The 17443-nt window shown below is 44.7% G+C and overlaps 1 protein-coding gene across 5 annotated transcripts; it reads right to left on the reverse strand.

Moving 5' to 3' along the window:
• Position 1: 1 nt before the first annotated feature.
• ANGEL1 (angel homolog 1) lies at positions 2-17442 on the reverse strand. Of its 5 annotated transcripts, none has more exons than XM_090141427.1 (10): positions 17333-17442; positions 12274-12873; positions 11522-11748; positions 10855-10924; positions 9653-10086; positions 8869-8995; positions 7967-8077; positions 7636-7705; positions 7061-7224; positions 2-6217 (listed from the first exon to the last, which is right to left on the reverse strand). In XM_090141427.1, the coding sequence occupies exons 2-10, from the start codon at positions 12638-12640 to the stop codon at positions 6048-6050; spliced, it is 1740 nt and encodes a 579-aa protein (XP_089997553.1). In that variant the 5' UTR covers positions 12641-12873; positions 17333-17442; the 3' UTR covers positions 2-6047. The 5 variants fall into 5 exon arrangements, with proteins under 5 accessions (XP_089997553.1, XP_031449029.1, XP_031449028.1 ...); XM_031593169.2 differs by lacking the exon at positions 17333-17442 and adding an exon at positions 14748-14881; XM_031593168.2 differs by lacking the exon at positions 17333-17442 and adding an exon at positions 14555-14705.
• Between the last annotated feature and the right edge of the window lies 1 nt (position 17443).

A 17443-nucleotide genomic window follows, 5' to 3' on the forward strand; every position in this document is an offset into this window, starting at 1 on the left:
CAGACAAATTATGTATAGATATCCTACACTTTTGCAATATCATGGAAAAAAGACATAGAAGGACCTTCACTCTTCATCAAGCATCTGAAGGGTAAGTATGTTTGTACACAAAGGCAGCTGCCAGACAGTAAGAAGTTTTTCTATGGCTGTGTGGCAAAGGCTTAAACTCGTATTTTTCTTCTAAGCTGCCATCTGCAAAGCTGCACAAATAAAGTTAGTGGATGAGGCAGGAGAAATTTTAGACTTGAGTCAATATTCTAAGAGTTAACACAAGCCTCTGCTTGCTCTATTTTACTCTTCAACATATGATCAAGCTTCCCTTCCTGGCCAGAAAAGCAATTCTGTTTAAGCACTGTAGTTCAGAGGCCTTCCAGACTAATGACCTCACCAGGGCTTCTCAGACAAATTCTGGGTTAATAAAGGACAGTCAGCTGCAACATTCAGTACATTTCCCCAGCAAGTGGGATCCAACTTTATTCAGGCTATCATCTTTCAGGCGTATCATACCCCTTCTCGGGGGAAATGAGTAATAAAGATGTAGGCAAGTAAGCTTACAGTATATGCAACTGCAGAAGAAAGCAATAAACATCCCCTACCCTGTCACTCCAAAGCATGGCACGTACAGTAGTCTTTCTCAGCTAAGTTAATTATACAAACAATTTCTGTCTCAAGGGGAAGTAATTGCATAGTACCTCATAGGTGGTGTGAACAGACAAGAGAAAGTAAGCACATCATAAGACTTTATGGTCTGTGTCTGTGCCCAGAAGATGACAGACTTCAGCAGCAGCAGAAAGGTTCTTGCTCCATGCTCTGTTATTGATCTTTAGGCATTTAATAATAGCAAAAATTAATTAAGCACTGCAACTTCTATAAACCTCTACTTGAGATGCTTTTGACACTTGCTGCTAACTCTTTTATCAGGGTATCCCCTGATAAGATTATTATCTTAGTTCCTGTAATTCTAGGTTTTCAAATTAGAGATTATACTACTTGGACATCAGTGAAAAACCTTCGTTGGGAAAAGCAGCTAAAAGCACTAATTAAAAATAATAAAACACCACCACCAAAAAGCACTGGCCATTTTGCCAGTGACTTTCATCTTAATTCCAATAAACTGTTGACATTGGTGTTTTTTTTTTTTGTTTTTTGTTTGTTGGTTGGTTGGTTTTGTTTTGTTTGTTTGTTTTTGTGGTGGTGGTGGGCTGCATTCAATTCCCAGTTCAGGAGCAGTTGCTGAAAGTGGTCAGTAAGTGAATAAAATTAAGACTGCTGGAGAAAGCAGCAGACTATCAATGCAGACTTAAAAAAAAAAAAAAACAACCAAAACGACAAGGCTTCATGCTAAGTCTTTTTTGTGTGTAAAAGGAAAGACTGGATGGAACAAATGCATCTTTTGTTCTAGTGCATGCCAACTTCTAGTTCAGTTTTTTGCTCATTGCCACCTCAGCACCTTGAAAGTTGCTGTGTTTGTCTAACCACAGTTAGGAAAAAATTTCCAGCTCCAATATACAGCATTCCTATTCCCTTAGAGCACAGGAATGTGCAGGCTAGATATGAAGTAAACAAATAAAAGAGAAAAGACCTTCAAGACTAGAAAGATATTTTCAGTGGAAAGCGGCAGAAAGCTGATGCTAGCAGAAGCCAAGCTCGTGCAACTGACAAAAGCAAGGAACTTGAAAAATGCCAGCTGGTCAGTCAGGTGTCTGTTACTGTTATAGCAGGTGAGTTCTCTACAGAAACTCACGATCAGACTTTGATACATCGTGCAGTACTGTCAATGGCAGCGAGCATCCACCTTTTGCATCTCAGTGACAGAGCAATGAAAAACACTACAACCCAGGCAGCTACAGTCAGGTACGCACAGCAATTCAATTAACTTGCACAATAGGAAGCCTAATGAAAGTGCCAGTATTTGGATGAATGCTGGCTGTCTGCAAAGTCCTAACAGTACATACAGCAAACATTCATTAGTAAGGTGGTAAAAACTGGGAGGAAAAATTGCACTCTAGCAGAGCCCTGATCTGCAAGGTGCTAAGAACAAAACTCAAAATCAGTAGGAGCACAAAGCATGCCTTGATCTCCAAGATGCTCAAATTTTCTGAGGTCCTCTAAAAGACACTTTAAAGGAAAGGAATGAAGGCCATGTTTTTCCGTGCCTTACAAAGAAGGGTGCATACAGGGCACTAACAGTAAATCTTGAATTTTTTTGTTTTTAGAACAAGAGTTACTCCCATCTAAGTGTTGGCTTCAGAGCTCCCACTCCTTCCACTAAACTCTTCATATAAAGGGTGAGGAAACCACTTACAGCTTGACACTATTAAAATACTGAGTATTCAATATAACTTAGTCCAAAATAATTCTCCCATAGCTTGTAAGGGAAAAAAATACAGCTGAAGAAAAATAAACATCAGTAACTTTCAAAGATAATTGGATCTTACATCCAATGTCATGGGAAAACAGCTGTTGGAAAGATACCTCATAAGAAAAAGACACAGAAAAAGAAGACCTCAAGCAGGAGCCAAGGTTCATTTTCTGACAAAAAGACAGAAATTAGAGAAATTATACTATTTACCTCTCCTATCCTATATATTTTGGAAGAACTGATCACAAAGCGCATCTTCCTAAAGTGATAAACTTAAGACCAAGAAAGAGAAGTCAGTCCAATTTTTATCTAAATGACATAATTAAATAAGGCCTAGCAGCTGTAGTGCAGTCTAAGCTGTTGTTAAATCTGTGCCTGCCTCTACAGCTACATGATCCTGCACTTTAAGAAATAACAGGATATTTACACACGCTGCCAGTGATCTCTGGCACCCCTTTCCATAAGTACCAACCTCCCTGAGCTCTACACCACTACCACAAAAATGACATAGGTAGTTCACTTCCTTCTTCTGGCTATTGCAGATATTCCTGTTCCATTTTCATAACCATTTACAGGCTTCTCCGTATAGAAAACTATGTAAATGACAACTAGTTACATGCTTCAGTCAAGAAACAGTGTTAAGAGCTACATCTGGAATCTTAATTCTGCTTCCCTTCACAAGTTGCTGATTACCACAGTCCTTTATTATATCACTATGTGATATTCTCAAAGCATCAGAGAATGCATTGTTTTCCCCTACAACTATATAATAGTTGCTGTGTTAGTGGCAGGGATTATTTCTATCTATCCCATCTACAAACTTTGCCTACAGCTTCAAACATCAAGAGGCATTCAGATCCATTTGATGTTAACTTTGAATTGCTCTAGAACAGGAGTTTTTCTTTCCTGAAACAGGTCAAGTCTATAGGAGTCTACACCAGAGCTTTAGGAACAGTGATCAAAACAACCACAACGATCAACTATTAGAGCTGTATTTCTGAAACAGTTTAATCTATGAATGCCCAAGAAAATGTGTGAGCCAAGGCTTTGCGAGCTGCAGGACGCGGGTAGCCTTCAAACCTTCAGAGAGAAGCAGGAGAAGATTTGTGGGCATCGTCCCAGGGTTTCTAAGCACTTGACTCCATATCCAGAGTGTTTAGTAAATTAAGTATTCCAAGTCCATACCATACAATTTCACATATACTGAAAAACAAAGTGTTAGACCGACCTGTGAAATCGATTTTCCAGCAAAACAGCTGGAACTTAAAACCTCCCTGAGAGATGTGTCCATGCAAGTTACCCAAAAGAAAAGTCAAGTCTTTGGTTTGAATGAAACAGAAGTATTTGTGATGTTGACGCTCAGCTACATCACAGAAGTGTCAAGGTGCTTGGGCAACCAGCTCACCTGACAGGGAACCATGCACAGCTCGTGGGTCTGAGTGGAAAGCAGCAGAGGAGGACTTTGACTGACACACACACACACACACACACACCCCCATCACTAACAGGCCATCAGACTGGGCCAGCAGTTATGACCAAAGCAAACAGTCACAGTGTTAAGCGACAGCCCTACCTGTCACAGTGTTTTCTGTTTTGCTTTTGGTCAGTTGTTTTTAAACATTCAATGTCTCAAGTTTTCCTTTACAAGGTTAACAGCTGGTGGGAGTTATCTGCAACCACACTGCTATCTGGCAACCTACAAGCAGCCTGGCAGAAAAATAAAGCTCTCAGTTGCACAGATTTCTGTCTTCTTTCCCCCCTGCACAAATAAAACCAATTATAAAATCAGAGTTAGAGTACTTGAAGAAATTAAAGCAACCCTCAGAAAAAACATCCACAGAAATACACAGCTCAGCATCCCTCACCAATTACAAACACCAGCACCATAGCAGAACCATTAACTGAAATTCTGGGTGAACAAAGCTGCAGACTTGTTTACCTCCAGATTCCTGTTCACTTATGCAGACTCTTACACGTAGTATCCAAGCTGGGGTAGCAAAAGCTATCCACACATCACCAGGCAAATACAAATCACGCAGCAGGGGCAAGAAGGGGATGCACAGTTCTTAAGAATTCTATGGGAACAGAACAGAGTGCGTGGCCCATGTCTTTAGTACAGTTCACAGAAATAAGCTGTAAAGGATCAACGGTATTTGCTTTCTTGGAAAGAGGGGGATGGTTCCTGAAACCATTCTGCAAGATAAACTCTGATGCCAAACAGACCTCTGGGATGTGAGGATATGATGGGAGACAACAGCTAGACACACTTACCCCTGCCCTTTATCCTTCACTACTTCTATTTTGCATAGCTAATCCACATTCTCCTCTTTCACATCCTAGCTAGCAAAGCCTTGCTGAGCAACTCCTCTAAGGGTTCAGCTGCCAGAAGCACAAGGTGTTGCAGTTACTTTGCATTTTTCATTAAATTAGAAAAAATTTATTTTTCAATAAAGAAAGTAACATTTAAAATACGAAAATCCCCCAGTATAACACAGAAAGAGCAAATGATATTTCAAGTCTTTTCATACCCTCTCAAAAATCCTGAGGCAGGACAAGACTTCTGTGCCTCATTTGTGAACAGAAGGTTAGAAATGTTTGTCCCATATTGCTTTCCTCTCTCATAGCAAAACTGAGCACCATAAATCAGCCTAAACAAGGTAATCTGCCTCAGGACCAGGTACAGTGTTGGGTTTTTTTGTACTGTACAAGCTGAGAAAACTACACTAAGATGACACCAACAGACTGACAATCCTGCCTCCAAGAAAACAGCCTCTCCCTCCCTCCCCGCATCTGTTCAGAGACAAGAGCCAGTCCAATGGGTCCTACCTACCTAAGCATGGCTAGCTCCAGAAAGCCCATAGCCTGGCCCAGCAGGCTGCTACCAGTCGGCTCTCTGTCCCCTGAGAGGTAAAACGGAATTGAGAAGACACAGAGGAAGGGTAGAGGCATTTACACTACCTTCAACTGTCTCATTTGATGTTTCTGCTTCCACTAACACATTTTCAATTTTTATCTCTCTTTTGAGAGCCTCCAGAGATACTGCCTCTGGAGTTGTCATGCCTAACCCGACAATTTTCTTCACCTGATATTCACTGGGATGATCTTATTGAAACCAATCAACTATACAAGCTCTTCTGCCAGCAATACAGCCCTTACCATTATTAAGAAAAACCTATTTCTAAGCAGTTATCAGATCCACTCTCAAAAGCAGCACATTCCTAAAGACCATGCTTCATAAACTATCATTCAGAAATTAAAAGAAACATTGTTTTGGTGTGAAAGAATATTGGTGTACATATGCCCTGCTCTTTGGTAGCCAGAAGCAGACAGTAATCCATCTGTATTTCCCAGGTCCTTTAAGACCTTACCAAGGGACAAACATGGGAGCAAGGTTGGTTCCTGCAGCACTAAAATATCTGCTAAATTAAGCTGTGGAACAAGGATCCCTTTAGGAGATGATAATGCCTGAACACAACTGTGCAGAAACACAGATTTGCAGAGACCCACAAAATACCAACAGACAGGGCTCCAACTGACTCATCCCTATTTTTGTGAGGGCGTGAGAGCAGAAAGGGACTATTCGGGTATGTCAAATAAAAGAGTTTTCTTGCAAGCTGGTTGTAAATCCAGAGTCTCAAACAGCTATATTCAGAATATATTTTCTTTAGGCAAAGGGGAACCAACACTAACCCTCTCCGAGGCTGGAGATCTCCAAGCCAAAACTAGCCAGCAGGCACAGATGATCAGATGAACAAAACGGATTTGGTAAGCCATTTGCCAGCAACAGGATGTCTTCAGAGAGAAGAGAAAGGCGGCCAAGCAGCTTTAGGACTCCATCTCGGTACAGCCTGCGACCTGATAAAGTGGAGGGAAACAGCAGCTGTAGAATGATGCTGCAGATTATCTCTACAGACTTGCACAAGGATGCTTGTCAGTGGTTTCCAATCCTTTCCTTGATGAAGAAAGACAACCTGCACAAACACTGAATGCACTTTTGAGCCTGGATATGAAAGCAGTGAGCATCCTATAATGCTGCAGTTTAATGGTTTCATATGCTTGCAGGCACAAAAAATCCAGTATATGCTAAATTCACAAGGTAGTTGTTTACAGTGGAATGAAAGGAACTTCCCATAAGTCCTGAAGATAGTTTCAAATTCCCCATTGAGCAGGAATGAATTCTCTTTGTTTCTAACCTCCTCCCCAGGACTGATCCTGACATGATCCAAAACCAGTTCCAAGGCAATTCCTGGATGCATTTACATGCAGTCTTCCATCAGCCTAACTCCTATTCCAGGTAGTAGAGATGTGCTGTCATTTTAACAAGAGTCACCTCCTTCAAAGGAGATCTCAGTCAGATCTGAAGTCCAAGGCTTGAACTAAGGACTTGGACTCAGCACTGCTTATTAGCAGGAGCACAAATAATTAAACAAAGGAAGAAGAATGTATTCTGCTCTGGCTTTCTCGGAAGTCTACATGAATCTTACCTGATCAGCTTCAGTTTTTCCACAAGGAAGACAAACACTGTCTTCTCAAGATATATGAGCACATGTTGCTTCTACTTTGCACATCAGTCGAAGTTACACCCTGTAGATCTACCCCAGATTAACAAAATGCTCTGTCCAGCATAGAGCTGAACTATGTTACACCTCACAGCTCTTTCCAACACCACAGGGACAACCCATGCACTGGCACACTCACCCCCTCTGTTTCCATTCATCACAGGCTCTGCTGAGTAGAAGATATAATCAACAGTGGCACCAAGCCCCATGGGCATGGTTGTGACCTCCAGGCGACCCCTCTGTGGCAGGAAATGGCTGTAGACAGAGGTCAGGTTGAGGCCATGCTGGATAACACCTGCAGACCTGCAAGTGAACAGCCAGAATTTACCAAGAAAGGAAACAGGATGATGCAGTGTTCAGTGCTGCAGTACAGATGAAGTTGGAAGTTCCCATGCTGATGTCATGGGTAAAGTTGGAAGTTCCCTTACTGATACAAGTCTCCAAACTATCTCTGAGTTTGCAAACACGTACACAGAAAGACAGTCGGAATTGTTTACTCCTCCTGCACAAAGCAGACATGAGCATACCTCATATCCAATACCCAGTCCTGTCTACTCCTTTCATTCTTGAGCTCATCAACCCAATGGTACCAGAATATCACCTAGTTGCTGGGATCTGAGTGGACCCTCACAATTATTTCAGTCTTTACTTCAAACAGATTTTCAGTCCTGCAGAAAGTGAAACACTGGGGCCACAGAAGGTGCATCAAATTACCTTGGGATGAGCATCTGGAGATCAGGGTCATTCACTGGAGCAGTGTTCTTGGGCCAGTATGGAGGGGGGTCTGCAAAGGAGTAGAGAGATTCCAGACAGATGTACATAGATGCAGCCTCCAGAGGAGTCTGAAACCCAGGGTACCTCAAGAAACACTGTCAGTGCTGCAGTAAGACTATACTCTAACCTCTCATGGAGTCAATTAATAATCATACAGCCACAGAATGCTATTTTCCTGTCTTCCCCTTTTTGTACCAGGTGTTACCTCCAACAGTTTTTCATCACTATACAGCTAGGAGAGTTGTGAGCTGAAAAACTACCCCATTAATACCTGGTTTAGCATCTGTCACACCTTCCAAGAAGACCAGCTCTGGTGGTCGTTCACAGGCAACATCACAAAAGTGGAACTGGAGCAGGAAGTCTCGACTGTACTTACGTCTGCCTGCAGACAGAAATACAATTTAAGAAAATAAAATATCTGCAGCAAAGTCACATTTACAGCAAGTTTCATACCAAGCACACCCTTACACCATGTGAACAGGAATCACTTAATAACCTAAACATAGCAGTAACTATACTCTGTTCTATTCCTTTAGCCAATGCATCCATCATGGTCAGCACCTTGATGAGACAAATTAAGAATGTTCCCTCTGAAGCACTGTAAGTTCAAGGGATTTTTAAGCAGATCAGCAAGCTCGCAACTCAAGGAAACTCAAGTCTGCCTAAAAAGAAAGAACAGTTCTGCAAGTCAGGTTGAATACAAATTTTATATTCAGACTTCCAACAAAAACTACTTAGTGTGGCCTCCTTTTTTAGAATCCACTTTAGAGAACAATTACTGTTCTTAAGTGGACTCTTGGCATTTTCTAATACTGGCATGCAATCACTACCCAAAATTGCTCTTACAAACACCTGCAGTTGAAAGCTATGGATGCTGAACATCAGTTACAACCGCACAAAAGCTCAAGCCTGAGAATGTAAAAGATATGTGGAGCAATGGTTACTTGGAATTCTCAGCTATAGGCTAGAGAAATACAATTGCAGATACTGGGCTACAGTGACGGACTCCAGAAAAACTAAATTTAATTCAAATACCAAGGAAAAGCACAGAAGAATAGAATTTGTTGCTGACTGCCTCATATAACACATGCATTGGCTACTCTGGGAGACAGCAAGGCCCACAGACTCTCAATCCATAGCAAGCTCATATACTCAGCACACACCAGAGCTCACCCTGTTTCTTTGGCTGGCACACAGTAACATATTGGCAGTTGTCTGTTACACCCAGTGAGCTTGGCCACAGCGGGGACAGCAGTTTCCGAGAATGCAGCTGTTGGGAGAGGTCTTCCTGACCAGACACCTGCAAGGAGGCAAGAATCAGGAGAGGCAAACATCAGCAACACACAGCAGAACTTCTGCAAGCTATAGACAATGTATATATACACACTCATCAAGAGCAAAAGAGGAAAGTGCCCTCACAGAGGCAGCACAGTGGGGCATGGATTCAGTTAACTAGAAGTCACCATATAGAACATACTTTGTGGACATGTGTTATTGAATTGATAATTTTGCATGAAAGCCAAAGACATATCTAAGCATGGATATAAATTAACAGGTAGCCACTTGAAGAGTTCAGCATAGGTAACCATTTCATGGGCAAAACTGGTTTCACATCAAACACCTACAAAAATTTCAGGTTGCCTTGGTGGATTTGTGCTCCCCTACACTTCCAGTCACCCAGCAACAAAAATCCCACAGCAAGGGAAAACCAGGATGTGAAATGAAGTAACTTATAATTGGTCTGGCTCAAAAGAAACAAAAAAAGCAGTGTTGGAAGCAACACACACACACATTCATCTGCTTCTTTCCTCAGCACTGCTGGAGGCACTGGGGATGAGTCCTGAATAATTAAGTTTAATACTGGGACTCTTTCTTGTAAGAGGAAGAATACAGCCATGCTTTTCTCCAGCAGCATGCAGTAAAGAGCCACCCAATCCCAGTTTTGCCTGGCACCTACCTTCCAGGCTGGCATTCCCTGGTAGGAAAGTTGACCATTCCGGATGAATTTGTACAGCGGAGAGTCAGGTACAGAGTTCAGGTCGCCACACAGGATGACAGGATAGTACTGACCTTCAGCAGTTTTTGCAATCTTGTCAATCTCTGCTAGGAGCAAGGCCATCTGGGCAAGTTTAATATCTCCCCGCCGGGGATTGAACAACAAGTGTGTGTTGGCAACGCACAAAGGACTGACTGCCTTCAGATCAAGACCCTCTGGGAGCAGGGGCTGCAGCAGAAGCACCAAACCCACATTATCCCGATTGAGGACATCTATGCCAGGCCGGAAATACTCGATGGGGCTGACGGTGATTAGCTGGAATCTGCTTTGCTTATAGCACACTGCGCAGCCATCAGTCTTTCTCCCAGTCCTCCGTTTATAGAAGCAAGCAAAGCCTGAAGAGAAATCATCACCCATTAAAAAGCTAATCTGGTTGCTTCCTCAAGCTCTCATTCCATTCGAGTTCAGCAAGTTAGTATAGCAGACTTGTAGAAGAGGTACCCGCTATGATTTGGAAGAACACAATTCAATCCAGTAGCCTGCCCAGAAGGATTATTTCTCCAACCTCTATGCATTCCAATTGTGTTAATTTTCAGCTTGGTTTCTACAATAGGTCTAGGCTCTAACTACAGAAAAAAATCAGCCACCATCTGCCAGTAAGCAACTCTACTTGTAAAGCACTGGTTGCTTAGTAACATAGCATTTTACATCCTCTATCAGCATTCCTCTAAGCCTCAGCTCCCTCTAGCAATAAGCAGTGCTGGGGCACATAAGAGAAGACTCACTGCTTGGGAAGCGTGAACTCCAACCCTCCTTCCTTCAGCTGCAATGCTTTCTACCATACAGTTACACCATAGTTATATACAGTTACTACTAGAGCATTGTAACTGTATGTTAGAATAACTGGGTGCAGAATTATACCCAATTCTGTCTCAGTAATCACCATCCATAATTTATAATCATGTCTTTTCTCTCAAATTGAAAAGTCAGCTACAAATGAAATGGTAAAGGTCCAGGCAAATAGTTCAGAAGTAAGGCCAGCAGCTCAAATAAAAAGGAAGAAGAGTTCTTTTGAGACTGAATGCTTTGAACACATTAAATGGGAAGCACTGCTCAGCCAGGCCCAGGAGCTGGGCATACAGACAAACAAAAGCAGGACATACCCATCTTCACAAACGTCGGTTCTAGCTGCTCCCTGTAATGGTTCTCTTGCACCTCCTGCAGACACAGAACCTGGAAGGAAGTCAGAGACCTCACTCGCTCCAACAGTATTTGCCAGTTACCTTGTTTTAGGGAAGGAAGAAAGTGCAAAAGTATACTCGCATACTAACCCTGCAGTAGAAAGGCCACAATTGCAACTCTGTCCTGTAATTCCCATCTAGAGAGTGATAACTTTCTGGGTCACATTAGTTTATCAGTGACAAGGCAAAAATTCCTTCATCATGCAAAGAGGGCTCACAGAGAAAGTTGTGATGTCCTCTTTTATGCGAGCCTCCTCTCCTGTACTGCCTTATAAACCTAGCCCTTCCCCCAAAATACATTACTCTTCTTCCTCCACTTCTGCTGCTCATGAAGTTAACCTCTGTTACCTAAGTATTGCTAAATGCATCAAAAACACAGTCAAAACAAGATAGGCAGCAAAAAATTGTACACACAAGGCCTCATATAGGCTCAGAGGAATCAGCATTCAGCTACCAAGTAGATACCATCTTCCTACTACTTTCCTCACCCTTAAAGAAAAGGAAAAAAAATTGCCACAATGCAATTAGATCAAACAAAAAATTCAAATTCTGGTGATACTAACATGTAAGAGGCTTAAGTCATACTCACATCAGGATCCCAATGTTGGATCTCCTGCAAAATATTTGGAAGGCGGTAGTCCCAGTTCAGGATGTCTGGATGACAGTGTACGTAAAGAGCATGGCCCTGTTCCACCAGGTCCTGGGCAAGGATGTTGTAAGACATGACACGAAATTCAAAGAGAGGATTTTTTTTTGAGCCCAGTTCTAGCTCACAAGGCTGGACAGAAAGATCCTCCCAGTCTCTCCATAAAATCTCTATAAATAAAAGGGGAAAAAAAAAAGAAAAAAAAGACAAAGCCAAATTACAGCCATTCTGGGTACCCTCCAGATTTTTTTGTTCCTCTGGGACACAGAATATCAATGTCATTCCCTAAGCTCGGGTAATTAAATCTCTAACCTACCTCTCACCCACTCTGGGTTTCGGATGCTTTATTTGGACTCCTTTGGTTAGTTGCCACTGAGAATGAGATAACAGAAGACCAGAGTTGAGCATACAGAAAAACTCAACAAGCTTTTGGGTGCTTTCTGTACTTCTCAGGCACAACTCCTGGGAAGTAATGTATCAATATTCAGACAGCCCACTAGCACAGACACTTTTAGCTGTGATCAACTTGTCCTAGGCAAAACCTGACTTCATAGCTTTCGCTAGCAGATCTTGTCAGTTCTGTATGGCCTGATACAGCAAGCCCAGATCTACTCCCTTCAACCAGAAACAAAAACCTAACCAGGTTCTCTACAATACAAATTCCTAACATTAGATTCAGAGCTGTTGACACTGACCATGGTAGGGTACTTCCGCTGGGAGAGGACAAAATTGCACGGCATCCTGAGCGGGCCAAGCAGGGGGCTCTGTTGGCACCATCTCTGTGCCACCTGCTAAACTCCACGCCAACACCGCTGGGTCTTCATTCAGCCCTTCCACACTGATAGTGGCACAGCCAGCTATCTGGTGATCTGTTTGTGGCACCAGAGCTGCCCAAGGTGCACTGCCTACTACAGCCACTGTTTCCTCTGCTGGTAATTTTTCCAGTTTAGTCTCTGCATGATCTTGCGGTTCTGAAGAAGTCAAGGCACATAGCTCCGTGAGCTGCTGACTGGCACACCATACGACTTCTGGAGCTGAATTCAGGTCGCTAAGGCTACTCATCAATAGCTCTGAACCTTCTAACCAGGTGCTGGTGGATGCAGCTGATACGTTTCCCACTACTGGAGCACTCTCACTGGCTGATGAACTCCCTGCTCCTTCCTCCAGCCACTGCTGGAGCAGGGCTTCTTGCTCTTCTTGGACCAACTTTCCTCTGGTTGCAGCAAAGATGCCTTCTATCTGGGTGGACGTGCTCTTCGCCAGAAGCACATTCTTTCGACAGGTAAAGAAAGCATCTGCCATTAAAAAAACCAAAAAAACGCCAAACATAAAACAGATGAATATGCTTTCCCATTCACTTTTTTTTCCTCCAGTGAATTTGCTGTTGTATATAACCATTCAGTGTAGCAACCCAAACAAATAGAAACAGTTACAATCTGAGTAACTTACCCTGCCTCTTAATGTTAGATCACAGTCCATAGCTAGCTTTTAGTCAAAGTCACTGAAACTGTGCAGCACAACAATGGCTTTATCAACTCAAGTAAGTGCAATTCTCGCTCAGGCAGCACCACAGCCAGTCAAGCCAAGATGAAAGGTGCTGCAGCAGTTGCATCTGTTCTCAACTACACATCTGTACAAGTTAACTGATGGGGTGCATGGGTTAAGGAGCCAAGCTTTGAAGATGATGACTTGGAACAAGTTTCTTTACAGACATTTGGTAAAATGTACTATTCAGATAAGATGATTAAAAATGGTTAAATGTCGCAACAAATGTGCTAGAAAAACTGTTCTGTAATTAGAGATGAAAAATAAAGAAGCAGGGGGACAGATATGAGCAATTAATAGCCTTATTAAAGAGAATATATGCACAGAAGAACTCTTGATAAGAATTAATGGCCACCTGGTGACCGCTATCTGTGATAAATATGTGTGTGTACATAATCTGCTGTTCACATAACACTTTTGAATACTGGTGATGTAAAGCAGAAAATGACAGAACTCTTCCTACTTCTATTGACATCAGAGATGACAGTATTGATCTTTTGCTATAAGCCATACACAGATACCAGTCTCTGCTGTTAAGTAGGGATTTCTGTTGTCTACAAATCCCCTTTTTCCTGCTGTAGCCCTGCAACAGTCAGTCACCCATAGCAGTAACACACAAAGGTCAGCAATAACCATAGGCTCGTTCTGCTGGTATCTTCTGTGTCAAAGCTTTTTGCGTGCGTCAGAAATGTAGCACTGAGACCCACAAGCCCCCTCTGTACATTTGCAACGAAGCTCACGTTTGTCGCAAATACCAGCACTTTACTTCCACACATCGTTACAGACACGGCTATCATAGAAGCTTCTAAGGCAAGAGCTGAACGTCGGGCCAGCCAGCCGGTCGCTGTGATCAGCCTGCAGCAATGGCTGCCACAGACGGGAGAACCGGTTCGGGCAGGACGGCTCTACACGAGCACAGCACCAGGGCCTGCGAAGCCACAGCTGGGTCGGGGAAACCAGGTGAAACCTGCACAGACCCAACTGAAGGTGCTTCAGGGCTACCAGGCCTCACAGCTGGCCTGGTCTCCCCGGGCCCCGCAGGGCGGCTCAGCGCCTCCAGGAACAAAATCCGCGATTTCGGAGCGAGGGTCGGGACCTGCCTCCAAACCGCCTGCCTCCAAACCCAACCGCACGGAGCCGCACACGCGGCGCGTCGCGCCGAGCGAGCAGAAAGGGCCGCGCCACCCCCGGGAGCGACTCCGGGCAGCACGGGGCGCCGTCCCCGCACCCGGGCGGCAGAGCCGGGAAGGACCCGCAGGGCCTCCCCGGGGAGCGGAGGCCGCCGAGGCCCCCGCGGCCCGGCCCCAGGGCGGCGCCTTGCGGGAGGCAACGCCGCCGCGTCCGGAGCGCGGCGGAAGGAAAGCCGGGCCCCGCGCGCCCCCCCGGCCGCTTCCCGGCCCCGCCGCCGCCGCCCGCCCGGGGCCGGGTTACCTCGCAGGGCCCGGAGGAGCCGCACCGCCGGCAGCAGCACGTAGCAGAGCACGGTGCCGATCATAGCGCGCTGCGCGGCGCGGCCCGACCTCCTCCGCCGGCCCGGCCCCAGCTAGGCGACGCGCCGGCCCGGCCCCGCCTCGCCTCAGCAACGGGCTGACGGCCCGAGCCCCGGCTCCGCGCAGGCACTCACCGCGCCGCGGCCGTCCCCTCGTCCGGCCGTCTCGGGCACGGGCCTCGCCGTGCGCCGGGCCGGCCGCGGCAGGTCGGGGCGGGCGTGTGGGAATGGCCGGCCGGGGTGGGGCCGCGACCGGGGCCGGGTGACGGCGCTGACGCTGGGCCGCCGGCTCGGTCCGCAGCCTGGAAGGGGCGCTTTCAAATGAAAGTTTGCGCTCTGTTCTCCTACAGAAGCCTACAGAAGTTGCAATCCCCTGGAAGAGCACCAGATAAAGTCCCTTTTGGTCCCAGGCGGTTCGTAATTCCAGTTCACTACGTGTCTCGCAAACCTGTACCCACATTAGTCAACATCTCGCAGAGAACAGGCTGCGCGGACAAACCCCGTTGGCAGCAGGTCGAAGCACCGGCACACGCCGTGTTCTCCTTCTGTGGTTTGCAGCCTGTCACAGCTCTGCAAAACCGCTCCATGTGATCAGCTGCGAGCACACTGCGAGCACCTTGTGGCCATGCGAAGCCGAGGCCTGCCATGCTCAAACCAGACAGTTTCAGGGAAAAAGTCCCGCTTGAGCTACATTTTTAATATTCTGTTTTATTCTGCATTTGGCTGTGCACAAGGTAAAAATTGAACTAAGCACCACTGCAGCTCTTTACGACAATTACATATTTTTAATGTATCACAGTAATATACAAAATTGGCAAATCGAACTCAACTGAAGTGCAATGTCCATTAAAATCACCCTTGTCATCTGGTAGGGAGCATTTTGATCCTATACCCGTACTGGTTATTGCCTCTCACTTATTAGAGGTTGGTTTCTGCTTCAAGTTAAAAGCTTCTCATATTTCCAGAATAATGCTTTGTGCTACCTTGGGTGTTTCTCGTCCCACTTGGAAAAGACACCCAGCACAGCTCTGGAGGGTGATCTCAGTAACCCTCTTCCAAACTCCCTTAAAGATGGGCTCTTGCAATTAGGTCGACAAGATTCATGCTGTCCCTGACCCTGCACCAACCAGGCTGTGCCTTGGATGGGCCCTAGCTGTTGTTTTAGGTTATCATAGAATCATTAAGATTGAAAAAGATCGCTAAGATAATTTAATCCAGCCATCAGCACACCACCACCATGCCCACTAAACCGTGTCACTCAGCACCACATCTACGCTGTTCTTGAACACCTCCAGGGACAGTGACTCCACCACCTCCTGGGCAGTCTGTTCCAGTGCATCACCACTCTTTTGGAAAAGAAATTTTTTCCTAATAACCAACCTGAATCTCCCCTGGCACAACTTGTGGCCATTTCTCACTTGTCCTATCACTGTAACCTGGGCTTCTTTCAGGTAGTTGTAGAGAGTGATAAGATTTCCCCTGAGCCTTCTCTTCTCCAGAATGAACAATCCCAGTTCCCTCAGCTGCTCCTCATAAGACCTGTACTCTTGAGTCCTTAGACTCTTTTCAAGAGGTGTGCAGTGTCTAGTTTATTGAGATAAGCACAACAGGTGTCCATGGCTAGGACCTGAGCTGATGTTACTATGTATGTGTCACTGAGTAACCTCTGTGCCAGAACTGCATATGTCTCTGGCAAAGTACAGCAGTTGTCTGCAGTCTCCCATATCCCGCTGCAGTAGGCAAACCATCATTGGTGTCTGCCTAAAACAGAGGATGTTCTCCAGAAGAAGGGTTTGTGACAGCAAGGGCTAGTTGCCAGGGAATTTAAAACAAAGCTGTTCTTTGTGAGTTCAAAAAGTATCTTCAGGCCCAGCCCACATCAGGATAAGCAGACTGGAATAGAGAAGAATATTGGCCAGAACCACAGACAAGCAAGGATCTGGACTGCCACTGTTGTTTGGCCTATGCTAGAGAAAAATATTTACAAACTTTGGCAACAGAATCAAAGCTGACAGAGGTCTGCTTTGGGGTCAAACCTTCCACTGGTTTATGCATCATATTTTGTTTTATAGCCAAATGAAACCCTGCTGTGGCCTCTAATGAGTGGACTAGCTGGGAGGTTTATGTAGAACCTATGGGAAAAAAAAAAATATATATATATATATATATATATATATATAACAGAAAATTGGTGGGAAGGTTCAGCCTCTACTGCCATACCACCAACAGCTGCCTCTGGTGTTGTGGGCCAACATAATAAAATAGGAGGCATTATTTTCCGAGCCGTCTTCATACATAGCGTAGTTTAAATAAACTTCAAAGATTTCCAAGTGTATGCATAAGTTCTGCTCAGCCTCCATCAGAAATTCTTTTGTGTTACAGCTTTGGTTTTATCCCCTTAGGAAAGGTTTTGGAGTCCTCAGCATAAATTGCATAAAATAATAAGTGTTGAGCCAAATTTGGCACCACCATTACTTGCCCAGACAAATGAATACTTGATTTGAGGCCCCATTAAATGCTGGTATGTTCACAAACCACATGTTACTGAGAAACACACAGGCAAATAGGCAGTAGAGAAGTTTGAATCTGTTGAAGACTAATAAGGCTAATGCACTCATTTCTTTCTAAGCTCCTTTCTGACTGCAAATGCTGCAGTCTGCCTTTCTCATACAAAGCTGTACAACCTGCAGGATCAACCCAGAAGGAAAGAGAACACTCACCAGAGATCTGGCATCACCTTCTGATATTCCTGGGGGTTCTCACAGCCAAAACATCATCTGATCCTGTCCTTGGGTGCTGACACCATCAGAGACCAAACAGCCCTGGTTTCC

The sequence above is a fragment of the Phasianus colchicus genome, chromosome 5 (genome assembly GCF_987193195.1).
Source record: "Phasianus colchicus chromosome 5, bPhaCol1.hap1.1, whole genome shotgun sequence".
Taxonomy (NCBI): Eukaryota; Metazoa; Chordata; class Aves; order Galliformes; family Phasianidae; genus Phasianus; species Phasianus colchicus.

Coding starts and splice junctions, on each gene's coding strand:
- ANGEL1 (XM_031593168.2), bottom strand. CDS start 14,618: ATGATCGGCACCGTGCTCTGCTACGTGCTGCTGCCGGCGGTGCGGCTC. Junction 11,749..12,273: donor AGCGGAAGTACCCTACCATG/GTCAGTGTCAAC, acceptor TTTTATTTATAG/AGATTTTATGGAGAGACTGG. Junction 8,078..8,868: donor GTGCCAGCCAAAGAAACAGG/GTGAGCTCTGGT, acceptor TTCTGTCTGCAG/GCAGACGTAAGTACAGTCGA.